The following is a 19,921-nucleotide window of genomic DNA, read 5'->3' as shown; positions in this document are numbered from 1 at the left end:
CTACAAGTCAAAACATAACTTTCAGCTGAGCGTGAGTCCTGCCGCAAACATCTAAAACCAAGATTTTATTGGTGGCATGAAACGTCTTTTTTTTTTTTCCTTGATCTTCCTGTCAACATATTCTCTTACAATGCACACAACATTCCTACAATGCAATGAATACAGTTAGTGAAGCAGAGGCCACGCAACAGTAACAGTTAAAAGAAGAACCTCCTCAATCAAGATGATGCATGTTTAGAATTAGAAAGAAGCCACTGAAAAGGTGAGTGGGTGTTATTTTGCCCCATTATCTGCAGATCATGGACATAAACTAAAGAATGACCCTCTTCCATGAGAAGTGGAAACAAACATCCAGAGTGAAATTCCTCTTCCTTCTCTGCAAAGTTCCCCTGATTGGTTGGAGCTGGGGGGGGGTGGGGGGGTTCCTCATGGAAAAGGCTCCAAAGGATGGTGTGACTCATCGGCAAATGCAAACTAATGTTTACCCCAGGACTGACCACCTGATGCCACCCCCACTTTGACGTTAGGATTCTCTCTTTGTTTATGCTGCTTCACTAATCAGATCAGATTTAAACGTTTTATGTTTGGGCTCTGAGCTGCCACGCTCGAGTTCACCCACATAAAAAAAGATTTTCATTGAGGTGATGTCATCACACAGCAGTTGGCGTAAGCTTACCCAAATATGGTCAGCGGATGTGTGTGTGTGGGGGAATGACATAACTGAATAAGGTACGCACTGTTATATACATAATAACAGTATTATAACACTGTTATGTGTAACCAATGTGGTTACATATTAGAAACAGAACTGACTTTAAACTGTGGACATCATCAGACCTCTGTGTTTTCTGTCACCAGTGTTTGCAGGTGAATCCAACAGATGCCTGAATAAAACTCATCGTAAAACTTACAGAATTTGAAGGCCCTGTTAAGAAGTACATAAACACCACCTGGTTAATGTACTACTTCTAAAATCCTAGAACATACATAGGCATCTGGTGGTGAGGGGGCCACATGCGGCCCTCCACCAAATTTAGTGTGGCCCCCAAAGTAAACACACAAAATGACGCCACAAATACAGGTAATTAACAGAAAAAAATCAAATGACAAAAAAAAAACACTACCAATAGACTTTTACATTTATTTTACCTTTATTCAACCAGGTAAATCATTGAGAATCAATTCTTAGATGTAATGATTATCTGGCCAAGCTGCAAAAGATATGAAACTATGCTAAATGATACAACAAAAGAACACAAAAAGAAAACAAAAACACACAAAATTAGAGAAAAAATATACTAAATGATACCACAGACACACGAATGACAACAAAAACACAAAAAAATCGAGAAAAGAAAAAAAAAATACAAAATGACAGTAAAAACAAAGAAAACAAAAATGGCAACAATCATGTTCAGATTAGTAGATGGTTCTAGACTTTCTTTAGATTAGATTCTAAATGTTGATGTGAATTTCCATAATGTGGCCCTCTCATCATTGCCTCTCCATCGTGGCCATACCAGCCTGTCATTGCCCGATCCTGTTAGATCTCGGAAGCTAAGCAGGTCTGGGCCTGGTTAGTAGGTGGATGGGAGACCACTGAGTATTGCCACAGTGGGGTGGCAGTCACCTCAGTGGTATCTGTGATTCTGTCTTCAAACACATTGCCTAGTATGAATATTGTGCTTGAGTGAGTGTTGGTGGTGATTTGGTGGTGGGCTGATGGCGCACTTTGGCAACCTCGCCTCCGTCAGTCTGCCCCAGGGCAGCTGTGGCTACAATGGTAGTTTAGTCTTATAAAAAGCGCTATATAAAATTGATGCATTATTATCAGACAATCACATTTTTGTAGGCCCTGCTGGGATAAAAGTGGCCCACCTCTGTCCTAGACCATGAGCCAAGGATTCCCAGCAGAGCCAAAGCACCACCTCACGGCCTCTGAAGGCTCCCCTTCTTCCCAGGAATTTCATATCTGTAGAGGATTTATTGACTTTTACAGAAAGTCTTATTAAAAGGTAGTCAACGTCCTAAAAATGAGGGAATCAAAAACGGAAATGAAAACCCCGGGGGTGGAAATGACAGAACTATTAACAGAGGCTGAATTGCTGCACGTGAAGGATTTCCTTGACTTACTGAGGCTTTTTCTTTTTTGTTTCGCAGATAGTTAACAGCAAATAGCAGGTAATCCCTTGAGCATGAGTTAGATCTCTGTTATTTCATTCATCATAAATCTTCTTTGAACAAGCATCTGCAATCCCACCAAAAACAAGTCCTAACAACTCCCAACATGGCTGACTCACACCTGCAGGCTTGCACTGTACTGTTGCTATAGGTTACTATATAGCTTGGTATCAGTGGTATCCAGGTGTGACAGCTGGGTGTAAAATATAGCCCTCACGCCTGAGGCAGTGGGTTAACCTTAACAAAGATGAGACTGTAAAAATATCACACTTTTTATGAAACAATAAGCCTCCGAGATGTTTGTCATAATGGGCTGTGACAAGGTCTTATACCAACAGAAACATTAAACCTTAAAATGCTGAAACTGGCACTGGAGACTGTTGTCAAGTTCTGTTAGTACAGCTTCTTATGACTGAAATCTCAACAGAATTAAATAAATTAAAACAATGGTTTGATAATAACAAATTGTCAATGATTATTATGAAAACAAAAATTAGGATTTTTGGTAAACGAATTAAAAACACTGAAGAAAAAATAAAAATGAATAATATGAAAATCAAGAGAGTTTACGAACATACATTTCTGGGTGTGATTTTAAGTCATAATGTAAGCTGGAAACCTCATATAGCAAATATACAGCATTACATATTATATATAGTTTGTTGATTCTCCCCTATATCAGCTACATCAGATACTGTCGGTTTGGGGCACACATAAAACTAATTTAGATCATAAGGATTTAGGGATCATACACATGCGCTGTTTTTAACATCTCACATAATGAAAATGGAAGACTTACAGTAAATAATTTTCAAAATCTTGTTGTGACGTATAAAGCAAGTCGTAATCTTCTCTCTGTAAACATTCAAAAAATGTTTAAAAGTAAAGAAGAAAATTATAATTTAAGAGGAGAATTTGTGATGAGAAAACATTGCGTTCACACCACCCTTATGTGTATCTCCCACGTAGGAATAACTCTGTGGAACTAGTTGGATAAAGAAACTAAAAGAAGTCAAAAACTAGGACACTTTAAAAGAATGTATAAAGACATTATCTTTAGGAAATATGCTGGAGAATACTCATAATTTTTCATTATGGCATGATGTATTTATTTTTGTATATCTATAAACGATAAATCCTTCTTTGAACACTTTGTACGACCATTATTTGCTATTATATGACTTTAAATTGTGCTTCTCTTTTACCTTTGATTGTACGACCATAAACGGTTGTTAATAATGTACAAGCATAGATTCATGCATGTGTTGTTTGCATGAGCATACGCTGAAAGTTTGTGTAGTGATGCTTTAGATGTACGAGAGATGAGGGCATAGGTTTTTATAAGTTCTTTGAACTTCTTCCTGCTCCTTTTGAGCACAATTGTTTTAGTTTTGTTATTATGTAAAATAAGCTCGTAATATGCGGCTCAAATGAATAAATAAATGAAAGAATAAAATAAAATTATAGCCAGCGATCTTTGAAAGCTGGAGATATTCAGCCTAAACACAACAACTTAGTGTCCTTATGGACTTTCACCCTTTAAAGGGAAGTCCCCTTAAAAAAAAGAGAGAGAGTGTTTTTTCAATTACGGATATTCTTTCATTTTATTTACAGAAGATCCATTCTTTTAATACAGAGGACAAGGTTGAAGTTCAAGAAAGTATCACAGGGGCACTAAAAGACCACTGTGAAATGAAAAAAAACAACTTTTTTATTATTAAAAAAATGAACAGAGAATCAAGTAGCAACAAGGAGCCTCAATGCATTACAAAAGGCATTAAAAAAATCAAGAACATTTGGCTTTTCACATACATTATTTAGATAAAAATCTGAGTTAAATAATGTGGAGATTTATTCGACGTACAGTAGCAGAGTTTTGCAACAGGTTCATCCAATCAACTGATTTTGGCTGAACAAAGGATAATATGACATTATTTTAATCAGCTAGCACTTAAATGAACAGTAAGCACGGCTTGGGGCTCTTCATTATGATGAAACAATGCATTTGTCTCATTATGATGGCACTTTCTCATATGCCTGTGTCAAATATTAACTGCTCCCATACTGTGCATTGCTGAATCATCCAGGTTGTGCTCTCCATATGATCCAAAATACATGCTTTTATGACTTCACAGGGTTATACCAGATCTTCTCCAGTGAGACAAAAGTGTGTTTACAAGTCAGCCCTGTCAGTTTGTTGAGTAGTCCTGCCATTTAACACCTGACATGAGATGTGATATTAGTGCAGACTGGTTTTAACGCTGTCAAACAAATGTAAAGTAACCTCATATCGTGTTAGTTGTCACTATGTCAAAGTACAGCCTGGTAGATTGATACCATATTGGAGTGTGACAGCTTGAGGGGTTGCAATATATAGAAACCACCATTTCAGATTTATTTTACTTTTAAAGCATCACCTTAGGGAACTATTGTCAAACTCAAGGACCGGGGGCCAAATCCGGCCCTTTCAAGGATCCAATTTGGCCCACAGGAAAAAGTAAAAATGGCAGGGAAAACATGAATCATAGTGTAAATTACTAACTAATTCCATTGTAAATATTAGCCCAGTGGTTTCCAACCTTTTTTGAATCGTGACCCCATTTTGAAATCACAAATTTCTGGTGACCCCAAGACTTTCTTTTCTTTCTAGAGCTGTTTTTCGATTATGTTTATTCTGTGTTACAAATGCAGAGCAGCCAGGTTTAGTAACAAGATGTGCAAGCTCAGATATTTTCATACTGCATTTTATTTTAGCCAGATTTAAAGTACAGAATACAGTCTTTTACGATTGTGTTGTTTTAATTTGAAAAAATAATAATAATTTAAACATTTAGTTAAAAATTAATCACATTTTTTTAAATCAATTAATAGACATTTTAGGTGACCCCATTTAAATTCCAGGCAATCCCACATGGGGTCATGACCCCAAGGTTGAAAAACGCTGTAGCCCTTCCAAAGACACAAATTCAATGAAATACCACAATATATGTCGGGTATCACAGTTTGCTTATCTTATATCACATGAAAGAAATTTTCTTTTTTTAAACATTTTTCAATTTTCCTCAAATTATTGCACAATATTTCTCTAAAATAAATTTTAAAAATTGCTTGGAAATTGTCTGCGTGCAAAATGTATATAAAATATATACATGGAAGTGCAATTGGGCAAATTATTGTTGAAATGAGTCATTTTCTCTACCTACGGTATATGATATGCGGCCCTCTTAAAAATGTAACTAAAATTAGTTTGACACCCCTGCCTTAGGGAGAACATGGAAATTGCGTTCAGAAGAACAATGCAGTTCCCCCTTGCCCGAGGTTACTTTGTATCACTGTCTGTATGAAAATACAGTACACATATAACCTGATAAATACAGTGTGCTTCTCTCTATTGGCGCCATCTGCTGACTGTCTCCGTCTTGTGCGTTCAAAAAATATATATATTTACCTTTTTTTCTGTTATTAATATTGTTGAATTTTTATATAAGTTATTATTATACTATAAGCGTGTGATCGAGGTGTATCCTAACTGTGTATTCCAGTATTTATTCTTGAATTATATTTAAAAATACAAAACATCGACAGCATATGTTTGGAACTACTTTTCCCACAATCCTTCAGTAGTGACCCTAACGTAAACTAACAGAAGAAGACTTAACTTCTACTGCGCCTGCGCCTAGTGATCGGGAAAAATGGCGGCACTGCTGCTGCAGGAGTTTGAGGGCTTCGAGATCTCGAAGTTGCCGAAAGCTTTTCAAAACAAGCTGGAGAGGGTTCTTTCAGACCAGCAGTTTGACATTGATTCACTCAAATCACAATACGAACAGTTTAGAGTCGACAGTGGTAAGCTATTGACTCTTATTGTCGTCTAAATGGTGCAGATTTACTTGGCTTTGCTGACTTACTAAGCTTGGATGGATGTAGCCATAACGGGTTACATCTTAGTTTTACATACATGTGCTTTAAACATGAGCGATACTTCGTTAATTGTATCCTAATAGTGCTTATAAAAATGTACACGCGGTAACATTAAACATATGCGACTGCTAAGACCTGTGTGCGACCACATCATAAAGCTAATTGATGCTAACAGTAGCTGACAAATGACAACCGAATGTATAGCACGTACACTTTCTTAACCAGCGAGATGTAACTTTTATTTGTCTGCTTTGTTATTATTTTACAGAACAACAATTCTTTGAAAAAGTGAAACAACTCACCCAATGTCAAGAAGAGTTTTTAACTAAAACTCAAGAGCATGGTGTTCTCAAAGAAGAGTTTACAAAACTCGGTAAGTGTAAATAAATATTTAGAGTTGGCGTATTTTGTTTCACTGTCTCCAGTCTTTCAGCAATAACTGTACCATCCCTAATCCATTGAGTGAATAACTGCGTATCTCTATCTATGACATGTCACATATGGGTGAGATTAATAAGTACTATTGCTTATTTCGTTCATACATTTTTATTTTGCAGAGGAGGAACTGAAGAGTGCGAGGAACAAAAATCGAGAATATGAATGTGCACAGGAACATTTTTCATCAGAGCAGGTGGGGTATACGCATGTATATGATGTTAAACAAAATGTTGGCAATGTATTGTATTGATTATTAATAATAATGTATGACATTTGTTTGGATTCACATTAAAGTAAAAGAAATTACTTCCTAGATCTTTTTTGTAGCTTCATCTATTTAAAGGGGATTTTTCTTCATTGGCTCAAATGTAGGGTTGCGAAGAGGTGGTTCTGATATATTTCCACAGGAACCTAAGCTTGTGAATTTGCTGAATGTTCAAACATATAAAGTTTTAATGGGAATTTTTTATTGGAATTAATATATTTATCAGACATTTTTTACCCCTTTGCCACCCTACTTGTATGTAAATGGTAACACTGCTGCAACCAAACTATGTGGGTTATTTAAGCATTTTATAATTCCTTGCCATTTTATCAATGCTTTGATTCTTCATGGATGTCGATTGTTTTTTATAGGCTTCGCTCACCAAAGCCAATGAAGAACTGGAGGCCGAAAAGAGAGAACTTGTGCGAACGTTGGATAGAAGGTCCTTGGAGGTGGAAAATTTAAATGGTACATACAAAAAAAAATTAGATCTTTAAAATCTTTGTCGAAATTTTTTTTGTACATTTAATATCATGTAATATTATTCCATCAAGCTGATGTACGGCAACTCAGTGACAAACTTGTGGAAGTCAACACTTCTAAGATGGCTCTACTAATGAAGTTGGATGAACTGGAAGCGGCTGAAGTCAACATTAAGGTCAGTTTGGCTTTCCATTATAATATGTTATGTTAAATTCTGCTTCTTAACGTCATTATGTTTTGGTAATTTGGAATTGTAGTATAAGGAGAAGCGTTTGGAACAAGAGAAAGAGCTGCTTCATGGAGAAATATCTTGGTTGAATGAGGAGCTAAAGGTCAAGAGAGAAGAACTGCTTTCCATATCCCGGCAGAAGGGAAATGAGATTCTGGAGTTGAAATGCACCCTGGAGAATAAAGAGGATGAGGCAAGTCTGTTAAAATCACCAATACATTTCAGTTCAGTGCCTTCTGTGACTCACAAGTTACAGTTTAATGCTGTTTAACCAGATTAAACTCAATCTTTACAATATTGGATGGAGCTTAGTTTTTTGTAAAGCTTTTCCTCTGATTGTTGTGATTTCTAGTTGAACAAACTTCAAGAACAAGTTTCCTCCTTAAAGACTTGTAATGAAAATCTTCAGAAACAAAATGAGGATGTAATTGGCAAACTAAAAGAGGTAAGGTTTTTTTAATTTTTTTTACATAATTGTAGATATTCGTTGTTTTTTGGGTGGTCTCCACCAAAATATGTATTCAAGGGTGTTCAGTGAAGTGTAGCCATTGAAGTTAAGGGATGACTGCTTGTTTTCTAGTCCAAGGACGAGCGTACCATCGCGGAGGACAAGTTCAGAAATGAACTGAATGCCAACATCAAGCTTTCCAATTTATATAAGGTATGTACACATGTTTATGCTGGCAGGATGTGTATCATCAAACCATAAATTTAATGAAAGATTTCCTTCAATTTTAGGATTATATATGTTAAAGTCAGTAAATATTCCAATATACAGTGACAGACAGTGAATAGAAAATAAAAAGCAAAGCCAAAACTAATAATTGTAGCCATCCACAATGGGGGGGAACAAAACATCCACCTGCACAGAAGGTGTTTCTACTCCATGATGTAATCCTTTATATTGTGTTGACATAATGCAGCGATTTTGTCATCTAAACTGTAGCTTGGCTTGGTCTTTAGGCTTTTATTGACTCTTAAATTGCAAATGGTTGCATATCTCTACATAGAGTGTTTGCCTGTACTATTTTGCAACTCTTTATCATTTCTGTCAACAGGGAGCTGCTGCAGATTCAGAAGCAAAATGTGAGGAGCTAAGTCAGGCAGTGGATGAGTTGCATAAATTGCTTAAAGAAGCAGGAGAAGGTATGGAGCTTCAGGATTTAAGTATAAACTGGATTTTTTTATTGAAGTTGTGACATTATTGAGCATTTAATGAAATTCTACATATTTCTATTCTCACATTGCAACAGCCAACAACGCTCTTGAGGAGAAGTTGCAAGACATGAATGGTGCTGCAGACAAAAATATTGAAGAATTAAAAGCAAGGATCAAGAGCCTGGAACGAGAACTGGACAATGCCAATGATCTGCTTTCAAGCTCCAAACTTAGAGGTAGAATGGATGTTGTCAGTTCTTTTTTTAGTTGGGTGTTTCTTACATTAAAGAATATATTACAGTTGCACATTATTTTTTATTTTCCAGGTCCCGTTGGTTCCTCTTTGATGGCTGAGGCAGACATGACAACAATGTCACCAACAGCAGCAGCCGTGTCAAAGATAAAGCCTGAAATGAAGCTAACTGAGGTCTATGAAGAATCCTTCTCTGCTTTGTTAGGCATCAGTATTTGTAAGTTATTTTTTAATCGTTAAATACATTAAACTTTGGTGTGTTTTTAGTTGTATACAGCCTATCAAGACAGCCAGGAGCAGCTGCAGTTGCAACGACTTGAAAACAAGCGAGTCAACAAGTATCTGGATGACATTGTGCAAGAAGTAGAAGGAAAAGCACTGATCCTTAAACGGCAAAAGGATGAAAATGAGCGCATGCAGAAATCAGTGGCTAGTCTCTCGACTAAGCTGGAGCAAACAATGAAGGTCTGTGAGTTTGTTTGAAAGCTTTAAAATTGAGTTTTAAAACATATATTCATCCAAAATGGCTCTTTTTTTTTTTTCTTTTTCTTTTACAGGAGGTGCATCGACTTCAGAATAATGCAGATGAAGCCAACAAACGCGCCTCTTTGCTTGAAGGGGACAACCAAAGAAGTGAACTCTTACTGGCTGACATGGCTCAGCAGGTTGATGCATGCTTTTATTATTTAGTTTTCTCCTTTGTCCAAATGTTTATTGCAATTATTTTCCCTGAAATATGTCAAGAGTTCTTGAGTCAATGCCCTGTCCCGCCAGGTTCGAGTTTTGCTGATAGAGCTGGAAGAGGCTCGAGGGAATTACGTGGTTAATGAGGAGGACGTGAGCTCGGCAGACATAAGCAGCACATCAGAAGTGATCAGCCAGCACCTGGTGACTTTCCGCAGTGTGGAGGAGCTTCAGCAGCAGAATCAGCGTCTCCTGGTTGCTTTGCGGGAACTTAGTGATGCACAAGAAAATGAGGAGTTGGGGGCTACAGGCAACAAGTACGTTGGACTGATACGTGAATGTTCTCAGTCGCTCAGTTCATGGTAGCACTGGTGTTTGTCTGCAAAAGATCTGCTTCATGAGCAACCTTGTATTTTTTTGCGTGTAATTGTCAGTGTCATATGAATGTCTGCTTCTGATGTGCAGCAAAAATGTTGTGCATCGCTAATCTCGTCCTTTTCATAATCAAAAGCGGCATTTTTGTTTGTACAACATGACTGTGTTAAACTGCGTGCCGCAAACTATACCTGCTATTGCTTATGAGAGATAAAGTTGCAAGAATTATAACAGTGGTGTCGCATGTCTTTGTAGTTAGACTTTATTGAGAAAAAGTCCTTGAAAGATTTTTTGTTTTAAGAACACATGCATTGTTGTAATCAAATGAAAATCTCTCAGGCTTGGAGAACTGGAGCAGTGTTTGGTGAAGGCTCAGGCTGAGCTGGAGTCTCTGAAAGAGCAGCGCACTCAGCAGTTAAAGATGACAGAGTCCATTGTAAGGCAGAGGGACATGTACCGTGTTCTTCTGGCTCAGGCAACAGGTGTCGCCTTTCCACAACAAGGTGATGAAAAAAACAAAAAAACAGTCAACTGTATTAGAAATTAAGTCATTGTACTCATGTCTTTGTCTTTATTTTTTTTTTTCAACCAGGCCCATCAGCGGAGGAGTTCTCACTTGCCTCTACCCCACAACGTTCACCTGCTGTCACTCCCACCACGGGCACGCCCTCAGCACTAGTTCCTATGGCTCCTGAGTCTGCTGAGGCGTTGGAGGCCAAGGCAGCTTTGCGACAGGTCAGAGTCACTAAATAAATTGATTTATTCATCAAAAGTTGTTTATTTATTTTGTGTCAAATCCATTAAAGCTTGCTTATTTATTTTGCAGTTACAGGAAGTGTTCTCCACTTACAAGAGGGAACGACTGGAAAGCGATAAGACGTTTAATAATCAGAGCGAGAAGCTACAGGAACAGCTCTCCGACCTCCGCTCTCAAAATGCAAAGATAAGCACCCAGCTTGAGTTTGCTTCTAAGAGGTAAATTCTTTGCAACAGACCAGTTTAAACTTGAATATATTCAGTTCATAGTAATGCTACCTTATCATTAATATACAATACCACAAAAAGTAATTACTTCCTCCACAAAATCAGATATGAGATGCTGCAGGACAATGTGGAGAGTTACAGGAAAGAGATTGCTTCGCTGAGAGAAAAAGAACAGAAGATGGCCTCCACCATTCAGAAACATGAGCAGAGCATCCACACTTTGAACGAGGATCTGAAAGCTGCCAAAGAGAAGCTCTCCATGGCTGAGGTTTGCTCTGAATTATGTGATACTTGCATTTAATCAATATTAATCTGTATTTGATATCATGTTTGTCATTTTGTTTTTATCATTGCTTTGGAAGATGGAAAACAGTTTTTTGGCTTTACTTTTAAGGGACGTGCTGAAAATCTGCGTAAGGAGAGAGACATGTTGAAGCTAGTGGAGTCCAGGCTGAATCAGGAGAAAGACTCTATTCAGTGTCAGCAACAAAGTCAAAATGTGCTGCTGACCAACCTTCAGACTATTCAGGTGTTTTGACATGTATTAGTGTTTATTTTATTTTTTTTCTAGAAAAAACAATGCCTAAAATAAGGGGTATTCTGTTGTTTTTCCAGGCAACTCTTGAGCGGTCAGAAAATGACACACGTCAGCGTCTGAACAGCCAGCTTGAGAAACAAGAACGTGAAATTTCTCAGCTGCAGAAGAGGCTCGAGAGTGAAGTTGAACAACGTCATTTTCTCACCAGAAACCATGAAGTAAGAACTGCATCAAACACTTAAAGAATGTAGGATTTTAATCCCAAACTGCCAGACAATTTGTTTTAGATAAATAGTGACAAAAGGGCCACGGGAGAAGATATTAATCCAATTTAAAAAAAATAAATAAAAAATAAAACATTTTTCTTATGCACAGTTCCAGATCATGGATACCAAAAGGCAGCTGGAGGCACAGGTTGTGTTACAACAGAAAACCAAGGAACTGCTGACTGCTGCAGAGATGGAGCTCAGTACTCTCAGAGCGCAGCAGGGCAGCGCTGAAATGCGCCACGGCCTGAGTTCACCATCCATACCCATCATCAGAGGTTGGTACAAATGCGTATACAGTAAAATGCATATAGCAACTCAGCCACGAGGTGGTATTTCATGTAATATCACAGAACAGTGACTGATCACTAGGACTGACGCTTTTTCTACAGTGACTTGCCTCCTAACCTCTTGTCGTCTTTAGGTCAGGTTTAGGTTAACCAACCAAATAGAAAACTCAAGCGGAGCCTTAATTAATTCAGAGCATAGTCTCACAAATGTGCTTCTGGTGGACTATCCATAAACACAGACCTAGACATTGTAGAAAGCGTTAAAGCTCTTGTTGCTGCAAAGGGAGGTGTTAACTACATATTGTACAAAATCAGAACGGTATTAATCGAGATTAAGTGCATACAAAGGAGGGAAACGTTATCAAATAATTTTGGCATCTTTTGTCTTTTTTATATGCTCACTGTTTGCTATATGCCAATTGTCATAAATGCCAAGTTATAGTCACGATTATTTTATTATAATTATCAAAATTTTTCTGTTAAAATGTTAAATTTATTTTTCCCAAGAAAAATGGTCTTGGTATGACTTGATATTATGTATGTGAGAGAAGGAAAAGGTTTGTACGTGTTGCAATGAATATTTAAAACTAAAAATGATTGGCTGTGTGAAAAACATTATATTGAAATTATTCCACCCCATGTGTGCTGCTACAACACGCCTTTTAAGCAGGTCTTGTTGGTTCAGACCAGGAGAAAGATGACCTTCAAGCCCGCTTGCAGGCTGCGGAAAACCAGGTTGAGGAGTTGACTGAAAGGCTTGGAGAAGTTAACTCCAGCATGGAGCAGTACAGAGCCATGGCTCGGAGCCTGGAAGAGTCTCTGGACAAAGAGAAACAGGTTGGGGTTAAAATCATGACACTTAGCAAAAATTCCACATATTCTTGTTAGCATAATTAAAGTTGTCAGCCTTTTTTACCTTATCTTAAGAAAATTTAATTTGTTTTATTTAAAAAAAAACATTTAAGGGGAAATAAAAGTATTTTCATGTAAGAAATTAAAATAATGATGTCCAGGCCAGTTATTCTCAAATGTATTTTTCAAAAAACGTGTAGTTTTATTAAACCCTTAGGAATTTTATTTTCTCAAATGGTGACTAAATTTTGGACCCAAACACACAGTTTGGGAAAAAAATCTGGTCCGGGCGTAGTTCAATGTAATTTCCCAAATTCCATTTTATAGATTATCATTTTTATTTTTCTAACACACTGTAAACAGGTGACAGAACAGGCTTGCTCCTCCATCAAGTCCCGCCTGAAGGAGACCGAGGAGCAGCACTCTAAGCTGAAAGAGAAGCTCCAGGAAGCAGCCAAAGAAAAGCAGGACTTGGAGGAACAAAAGCAGAGAGCTTTGGCTTCTCTTGAAGAACAGGCATGACATTTTGCACTTGCACACATTGATTAGAATCTGGGATTAAACTTGAAAAATGTCATACTTATGCAGTGCAAGCATTTATGTTATCTGCATTCTGTTTCTATGTTGTATCACAGATCAATAATCTGGAGAAAATGCTCAGCAGTGCTCAAACTGATCACCAGGTGGCACTACAGCGATTAGAAGTAGCTGAAACTCAGCAGCAGCAGGCTATGCATGACTGCCAGGAGCAGGTAGTTATCTGAATTGGCCATATAACTTCTTTGTAATGTGTCGATAAAAATGGAAATTGTTCCTTTAGATAAACATTTCCTACAGAATTAAAAAAAAAAAAATTCAAAAAGCTTCACTTATCCTGACACTTAGTATTTTGTACCTTTTTGATTGTGGAAAAGTATGTGTGTGTATATATATGTGTGCGTATTTAGATTTTCCAAAAATATAGACCAACCAGCATTTCACTTTTTCTTCAATATATCTAATATAACGCCACATTCAGATAAGATTAAAATATATAGCCGTGTGTATTAATCTTAATAATCTAGCAAGATATTATGCTCATATAAAGAATAACAGTTGCATATTTCTTTCATTGTCTCAGGCAAAGCTAGCAGCTGAGGCTCAGGATAAATATGAGCAGGAGTTGATGCTGCACGCAGCCGACGTGGAAGCTCTACAGGCTGCTAAGGCTCAAGCCCTGCAGGCTGTGGAGGACAAACATCAGCTGGAGGAGAGATTTCAGAGAGCCAGTGCTGAGTTGGTGGAAGCCAGAATCTCCTGGGAGGAGCAGGAGAAGATCCTCAAGGTATGTGTTGAGCACCATATTTTCATTGTATAGGCCGTTAAGATACAATAAGCTAGTTTGTATGAGTAGCAAACAATAAACAGCATAAAGTTGTCAAATCACCACATTAGGTTATTTCAGTGATCGCACACCGGACACTTTATTATTATACATCAGTTTTATGTAGCGCTTTCCTGGGGTACTCAAAGTCACTTTACAATGAAGAAAGCAGTGTTGGGGTTCGGTGCCTTGCTCCTCGACAGCTACAAGAAAAACTTTTTTTTGAAAAACTTTTTTTTTTGGTCCGCACCGGAACTTTAACCAGCGACCCTCAGGTTCCTAATCCCTGTCCCTATGGACTGAGCCACCTAAAAAAACTCACCATAAAAAGCTGTAAATGAACTGATATGCAGATGTGGGAAAGTGAGAAGTTGAGTTTGGATGGAAACTCATCAGAAAAGATGTTATGAACCCAGCAGGTCTCTCAGATCTATGGACACAGGTCAGATAGTGGAGCCCAGAGCTCACAGTAAACATGGTGATGCTGCGTTAAGTTGCTATGCTACAAAGAAGTGGAACCAACTGCCAGCAGAGCTGAAGTCAGCATCCAATGTGAAAATGTTTAAATCAAACTTTTTTTCTCTACTGCATTTGATGATTGAGAGGGAGATTTTTGCTCATGTTGTTGATGTAATGTGTTTAATGATTCTAAATGTTTTTGTTTTGTTTTTGTTTTTTTTTTTGCTGACTTTAATTTTCATATTGATTTTAAGCTGTACAATGTTTTCTGTTGCACTTTTTGATCATGTAAAACAAATTGAGTTGCCTTGTGTATGAAATGCTCTATACAAATACATTTGCCTTGCATTAATCCAAACGGGAGTAGCCCGTCTACCTGCACATTCTGCTGATTCATTTGAAGGCACCCTCATCAGCCAATAGAGTGGCCTGTCTCCCCGTGCGGCTAATACGTTTTTTTTTTTTTTTTTTTTCAGAATAGTTTTTTGAATTCTTGTAAAGCGACCAATACAGTGGTGCGCTCTATAGCCTGGGAAATCCAGTATAATATTGTGCTTTTTCTTTCTTTGTTCATCTAAAAGGAAGAATCATCCAAGATGGAGAGCCGCTATGAGGAATTACAGAGGCAGAATTCGCTCCTGCATGAGCAGATCCAGACAATGAGCAGTAAGATGGCTCAGAATCTGCAGCGTGTTGCCAACGAGAAATCCCTCAATATTTCTCTGACTGAAGAAGGGAAGTCTGAGGAGCAACTTCACGAGATTTTAAGGTAAGATTTGTTTGCTTTCTCTTCATTTGACAAAACATTAATAAAAAAGGTAAAACATTAAAGTTTCCTTTGAGAGCATCTTATCCATTCCAAAACATTGTGGATCATTTTCTTCCATAGATTTTTGCGCCGGGAAAAGGAAGTCGCAGAATCCCGTTTTGAGTTGGCTCATGGGGAAACTTTGCGTTATCGTTTGAGGGTGGAACACCTGGAACGGGAGTTGAAGGAGCTCCAAGATAGTTTAAGTGCTGCACGAGAGAGTATGCAGGTTGGATTTTAAATTTGCTGCATGACTGAAATTTTATTCCACAATTGTCTTATCTGTGGAGTAGATGAGTTCCTTTAGTAAATTTTAACAATCAATTTTCAACAGTTTCTGAGAAATTACCAAAACATGTAATCCATTTTCCTCTGGTAGGTCAGTGCAAAGACCTTAGCTCAGCACGACGAGTTGATGAAGAAGACGGAGACGATGAGTATTCTATTGGAGAGCAACAAGATGCTGAGAGAGGAGAAGGACAAGCTGGAGCAGGAGCTGCAGCAAACACAAGCCAAGGTGGCACTTCATTTTATTCATTGATATGTAATGAAGGAGAAAATTATAGCAAATGTATCCAAGTAATGATTACTTATTTAATATGCTGTAAGTGTTTTTTTTTTTTTTTTTGAGTTAGGGAGAAGCAAGATCGTGTGCAATTCTTTGATTTCAAACATACTCTTGTGTGTTTCAGGTGCAAAAGCTGGAGGCAAACATTTTGCCTTTGCAGCAAGCAAACACTGAGCTGAGTGAGAAAAGCGGTATGCTGCAGGCGGACAAGAAAATACTGGAAGAAGAAATCAAGCGGTGGAAGGCTCGCACACAGGTCTGAACAAATGGTTCATTGTTTTTTGTTTGTTATGAAGGGGCATAATCTTGCCTGTTGTCTTTTAATAAGCCAAATATTTTGTACATATGTTGAGGTGTGAGTCAAGAGCTTTGAGGAGATTTCAAATCGATTGGTCCAAGTTTTGTTGTTTTTGTTTTTATGTCCAACTTAGCATTTGGTGAGTCAGCAGAAAGATTCAGATCCGGAAGAATACAAACGCCTTCATTCCGAAAAGGAGACGTATCTGAAACGCATCCAGCAGCTCAATGAGGAAACCGCCAAACTTAAAGCAGATCTGTCAAGGTGAGGTTTTTTTTATTTTTTTATTTGAATGTAAAGAAACAAATTTGCAACAACATTGCATTATGATCTATTATTTTGGTCAGTATATTGTGTTTTTTTCACGCAGCATGTAATTCTTCCTAATGTCCTGATATCTCTCTGTAGAATAAATAACCAGATGCTCACTCTTCGAGAAAACGTGAATTGTATGACTGACGAGAGAAACAGCCTGAAGAGGGAGCTCGCGACCAAAAACCAAGAACTTCAAGATAAAGGACGAACAATCACCCAGGTCAAGAAGATTGGTCGTCGCTATAAGACTCAGTATGATGAGCTAAAGGTGGAGCATGATAAGGTATTTGCACCCTCTACAATCCAAATACTGCAGAGTTCATATTTATGGTTTATATTTAGTGAATGAGTGACATATTTCTTTGCTCTGTGCTACTGATGGTTGATCTGGTTTAACTTTGATTCCCCAGTTGGTAGCTGAGGCTGCTGCAGGTACATCCCAGGATGAGGAGGCTCGTCAGGCATCATCTCAGGAGGTGCAGAGCCTCAGAGATGCTCTGGGCGTGGCCCAAGCAAGAGGCACAGAACTTGAAGGGCAGTTGGAGAACATTAACAAGGTTAGAGCAGGAAATACAGCTGTGAACTTAATACCAACTGAAAATAGTGGTATTCTGATTTCTCTTGCTGTTGAAGAAAGGTCTGCAATTAAACTTGGCTCTGCATCTTGAAGGTGGTGACGGAGCGTGAGACTGAGGTGCATAATGCTCAGGAACAGCTGTCAAGGCTTCAGGCGGAGCTGACCAGGCTGAGGCAGGAGATGCAGGACAAGACCTCTCAGGATGACGTGCGCAGGCAGCAGATGACTGAGAAGGAGGAGAAAACCAGGAAGGCCCTTGTGTGTGCTAAGCAGAAGCTCAACCAATGGGGGGGTGAGTGAAGATGTTATTGTTTTTCCTTCTCAAAAGATTGATTTTTTTATGCTTTTGTAATCTATTCATCTCAAGGGTGTAACTAGCAGTTCATGGTTAGATTATTAAACACAGTTGATTATGTCATGTCCAGGTATCCATGACAAAATGCAAAAGGAAAATGGGGACTTGAAGCAGCAAATTGAGAAGCTGGAGGTGAAAATGAGCACTATGAAGTCTCAGTATGAAGGTCGCCTGAATCGACAGGAAAGAGAGCTCAGAGATCTGCGCGGCCACCAGGAGAGACAGGAGCAGAGAGATGAGCCACCAGAGGCAGGGCCCAGCAAGGTGACAGCATGTCCTGAATGATAAAGACAACTAAAAAAGAAATAAACAGACATTTCTCATCATAACCAGATGCAGATAAGTGGTCAGACACTCATAGAGACAAGTAGCTCAAACAGAAAATAAATAAATGCATCAAAATAGGTTTCATATTCAGACTTGTTTTTTTTTTTTTATTCATAATTTTAATTCCTGCTTAAACTGTTGTATTGTAATTTCCCTCTTGAGGATCTCTAAAGTATATGCATTTGTTTGCGAAAGTCAGTTCATCCCTTTAAAAACAGCATATTTTATGTATTCAAAAATCTATATTCATATTTATTGTCTCCCTGGTATATGGGAAAAAAGACAATATTATCAGGAAACATTAATGCATAGTTACATTTTATTTTATAAGATGAACAAAATTACAAAAATAAAAAACATTTTTGGCATTTACAAAAGTCAGGGCACCCTAAGAGTTTCAAAGTGTCAAATTATTTTTAAAAGCTCAGACCTTAACCAGCTCATTAGTCCTGAAGCATGGGTCAAAAATTGTCATTATGGAGCACCGGCTGATGCCAATTTCAGGGTTTCTTAAATACGGCGACTCCTCAAACCTTGTGCAACAATGGGTTTGTGACACAAGAAGCTAAGACAGGGAAAATAAAAGTTATTGAAGCCCACAATGCCGGGCAGGGCTACAAGAAGATAGCAAAGCGTTTTGAGCTTGCAGTTTTCACAGTGCAGGTACAATTAAGAGATGGCAGGTGAGGGGAACTGTGGAAGTCAAGATGAGATCTGGAAGAATAAGGAAACTCTCTGAGAGAACAGCTCATAGGCTAGTCAGAAAGGTAAATCAAAACCCATATTTGACTTCGGAAGACCTGTAGAAAGATTTAGCAGACTCAGGAGTGGTGGTGCACCCTTCAACTGTGCGGTGTACTTGCACAAACAAGACCTTCATGGACAAGTCTGCAGAAGAAAACCTTCCCCTGCGTCCTCATGATAAAATACAATGTCAAAAATATGCAACGGAACATCTATAGAACCCTGGTGACTTTTGGAAACAAGTGCTGTGGACTGATGAAGTTAAAATAGAACTCTTTGGCCACAATTAGCAAATGTGTGTTTGGAGAAATAAAGGAGCAGCATTTCATGAAAAGAACACTTTGCCAACTGTTAAATATGGGGCAGTATCCATCATGCTTTGGGGTTGTGTTGCAGCCAGTGGGACAAGAAGCATTTCTTGGGTGGAGGGAAGAATGGATTCCTTTAAATACCAGCAAATTCTGGAGGCAAATCTCACAGCATCTGTAAAAAAGCTGAAGTTGAAAAGAGGATGGCTTCTACAACAGGATCGTGATTCTAAACATACCTCAAAATCCACCATGGTCTTCTTCAAGAAACGCAAGCTGAAGGTTTTGGAATGGACTTCACAGTCTCCAGACTCCAAACATTATTGGAAATCTGTGGGTAGATCTTAAAAAGCTGTGCATGCAAGATGACCCAAGAATATTGCAGAACTGGAAGCCTTTTGCAAGGAAGAATGGGAGAAAATTCCAAATAATAGAATCCAGAGACGTGTAGTTGGCTATAAAAAGTGTTTACAAGCTGTGATATCTGCCAGAGGTGGTGCTACTAAGTACTGACGGTACTGATGCTGTAGGGTGCCCTGACTTTTGCACATGCCAAAATTATGTTTTTTATTTTTGTAATTTTTTTAAATTTATAAAATGTAACTATGCATAATGTTTCCTGATAATACTGTCTTTTTCTCATATACTAGGGAGACTATAAATATGAATATAGTTTTTTTAAAACTGTTTTTAAAGGGGTGCCCTGACTTTCGTATATATCTATCTAAACTATGGTTATGTTTAATATGAGTTAAATATTTGATGATTTATCTCCATTCAATGTATTTAAGTGATTTTTTATTTATTTTTTTATGTATTTTGGGGTTTTTTTTTGGTGGGGGGAGTTGTAGATGTTTTCACAATTCACTTCAATCTACTATATAA

At 38.0% G+C, this 19,921-nt stretch overlaps 1 protein-coding gene across 5 annotated transcripts in view; it reads left to right on the top strand.

Annotated features, from left to right (window-relative positions):
* The first annotated feature begins 5,836 nt into the window (after positions 1 to 5,836).
* tprb (translocated promoter region b, nuclear basket protein) overlaps positions 5,837 to 19,921 on the top strand; it is a 23,496-nt gene continuing 9,411 nt past the window's right edge. For 2 of the 5 annotated variants that reach the window (XM_028445566.1, XM_028445567.1), the window contains exons 1-34: positions 5,837 to 6,024; positions 6,368 to 6,472; positions 6,657 to 6,730; positions 7,174 to 7,270; positions 7,357 to 7,460; positions 7,543 to 7,707; positions 7,867 to 7,959; positions 8,095 to 8,175; positions 8,573 to 8,660; positions 8,768 to 8,908; positions 8,999 to 9,099; positions 9,193 to 9,390; positions 9,483 to 9,590; positions 9,700 to 9,926; positions 10,324 to 10,487; positions 10,577 to 10,719; positions 10,811 to 10,959; positions 11,074 to 11,236; positions 11,363 to 11,497; positions 11,584 to 11,724; positions 11,882 to 12,050; positions 12,730 to 12,899; positions 13,278 to 13,430; positions 13,550 to 13,666; positions 14,035 to 14,238; positions 15,318 to 15,505; positions 15,626 to 15,773; positions 15,924 to 16,061; positions 16,237 to 16,368; positions 16,544 to 16,674; positions 16,819 to 17,008; positions 17,136 to 17,282; positions 17,396 to 17,594; positions 17,728 to 17,921. In XM_028445566.1, the coding sequence (XP_028301367.1) occupies positions 5,874 to 6,024; positions 6,368 to 6,472; positions 6,657 to 6,730; positions 7,174 to 7,270; positions 7,357 to 7,460; positions 7,543 to 7,707; positions 7,867 to 7,959; positions 8,095 to 8,175; positions 8,573 to 8,660; positions 8,768 to 8,908; positions 8,999 to 9,099; positions 9,193 to 9,390; positions 9,483 to 9,590; positions 9,700 to 9,926; positions 10,324 to 10,487; positions 10,577 to 10,719; positions 10,811 to 10,959; positions 11,074 to 11,236; positions 11,363 to 11,497; positions 11,584 to 11,724; positions 11,882 to 12,050; positions 12,730 to 12,899; positions 13,278 to 13,430; positions 13,550 to 13,666; positions 14,035 to 14,238; positions 15,318 to 15,505; positions 15,626 to 15,773; positions 15,924 to 16,061; positions 16,237 to 16,368; positions 16,544 to 16,674; positions 16,819 to 17,008; positions 17,136 to 17,282; positions 17,396 to 17,594; positions 17,728 to 17,921 (4,908 nt within the window). In that variant the 5' untranslated portion in view covers positions 5,837 to 5,873. The remainder of the gene's footprint in view (positions 6,025 to 6,367; positions 6,473 to 6,656; positions 6,731 to 7,173; positions 7,271 to 7,356; positions 7,461 to 7,542; positions 7,708 to 7,866; positions 7,960 to 8,094; positions 8,176 to 8,572; positions 8,661 to 8,767; positions 8,909 to 8,998; positions 9,100 to 9,192; positions 9,391 to 9,482; positions 9,591 to 9,699; positions 9,927 to 10,323; positions 10,488 to 10,576; positions 10,720 to 10,810; positions 10,960 to 11,073; positions 11,237 to 11,362; positions 11,498 to 11,583; positions 11,725 to 11,881; positions 12,051 to 12,729; positions 12,900 to 13,277; positions 13,431 to 13,549; positions 13,667 to 14,034; positions 14,239 to 15,317; positions 15,506 to 15,625; positions 15,774 to 15,923; positions 16,062 to 16,236; positions 16,369 to 16,543; positions 16,675 to 16,818; positions 17,009 to 17,135; positions 17,283 to 17,395; positions 17,595 to 17,727; positions 17,922 to 19,921) is intronic. The other 3 variants (XM_028445565.1, XM_028445563.1, XM_028445564.1) reach the window with 2 other exon arrangements.

Source organism: Gouania willdenowi, chromosome 4 (assembly GCF_900634775.1).
Source record: "Gouania willdenowi chromosome 4, fGouWil2.1, whole genome shotgun sequence".
Lineage (NCBI taxonomy): Eukaryota > Metazoa > Chordata > Actinopteri > Blenniiformes > Gobiesocidae > Gouania > Gouania willdenowi.
This window is presented reverse-complemented; position numbering and strand designations above follow the sequence as displayed.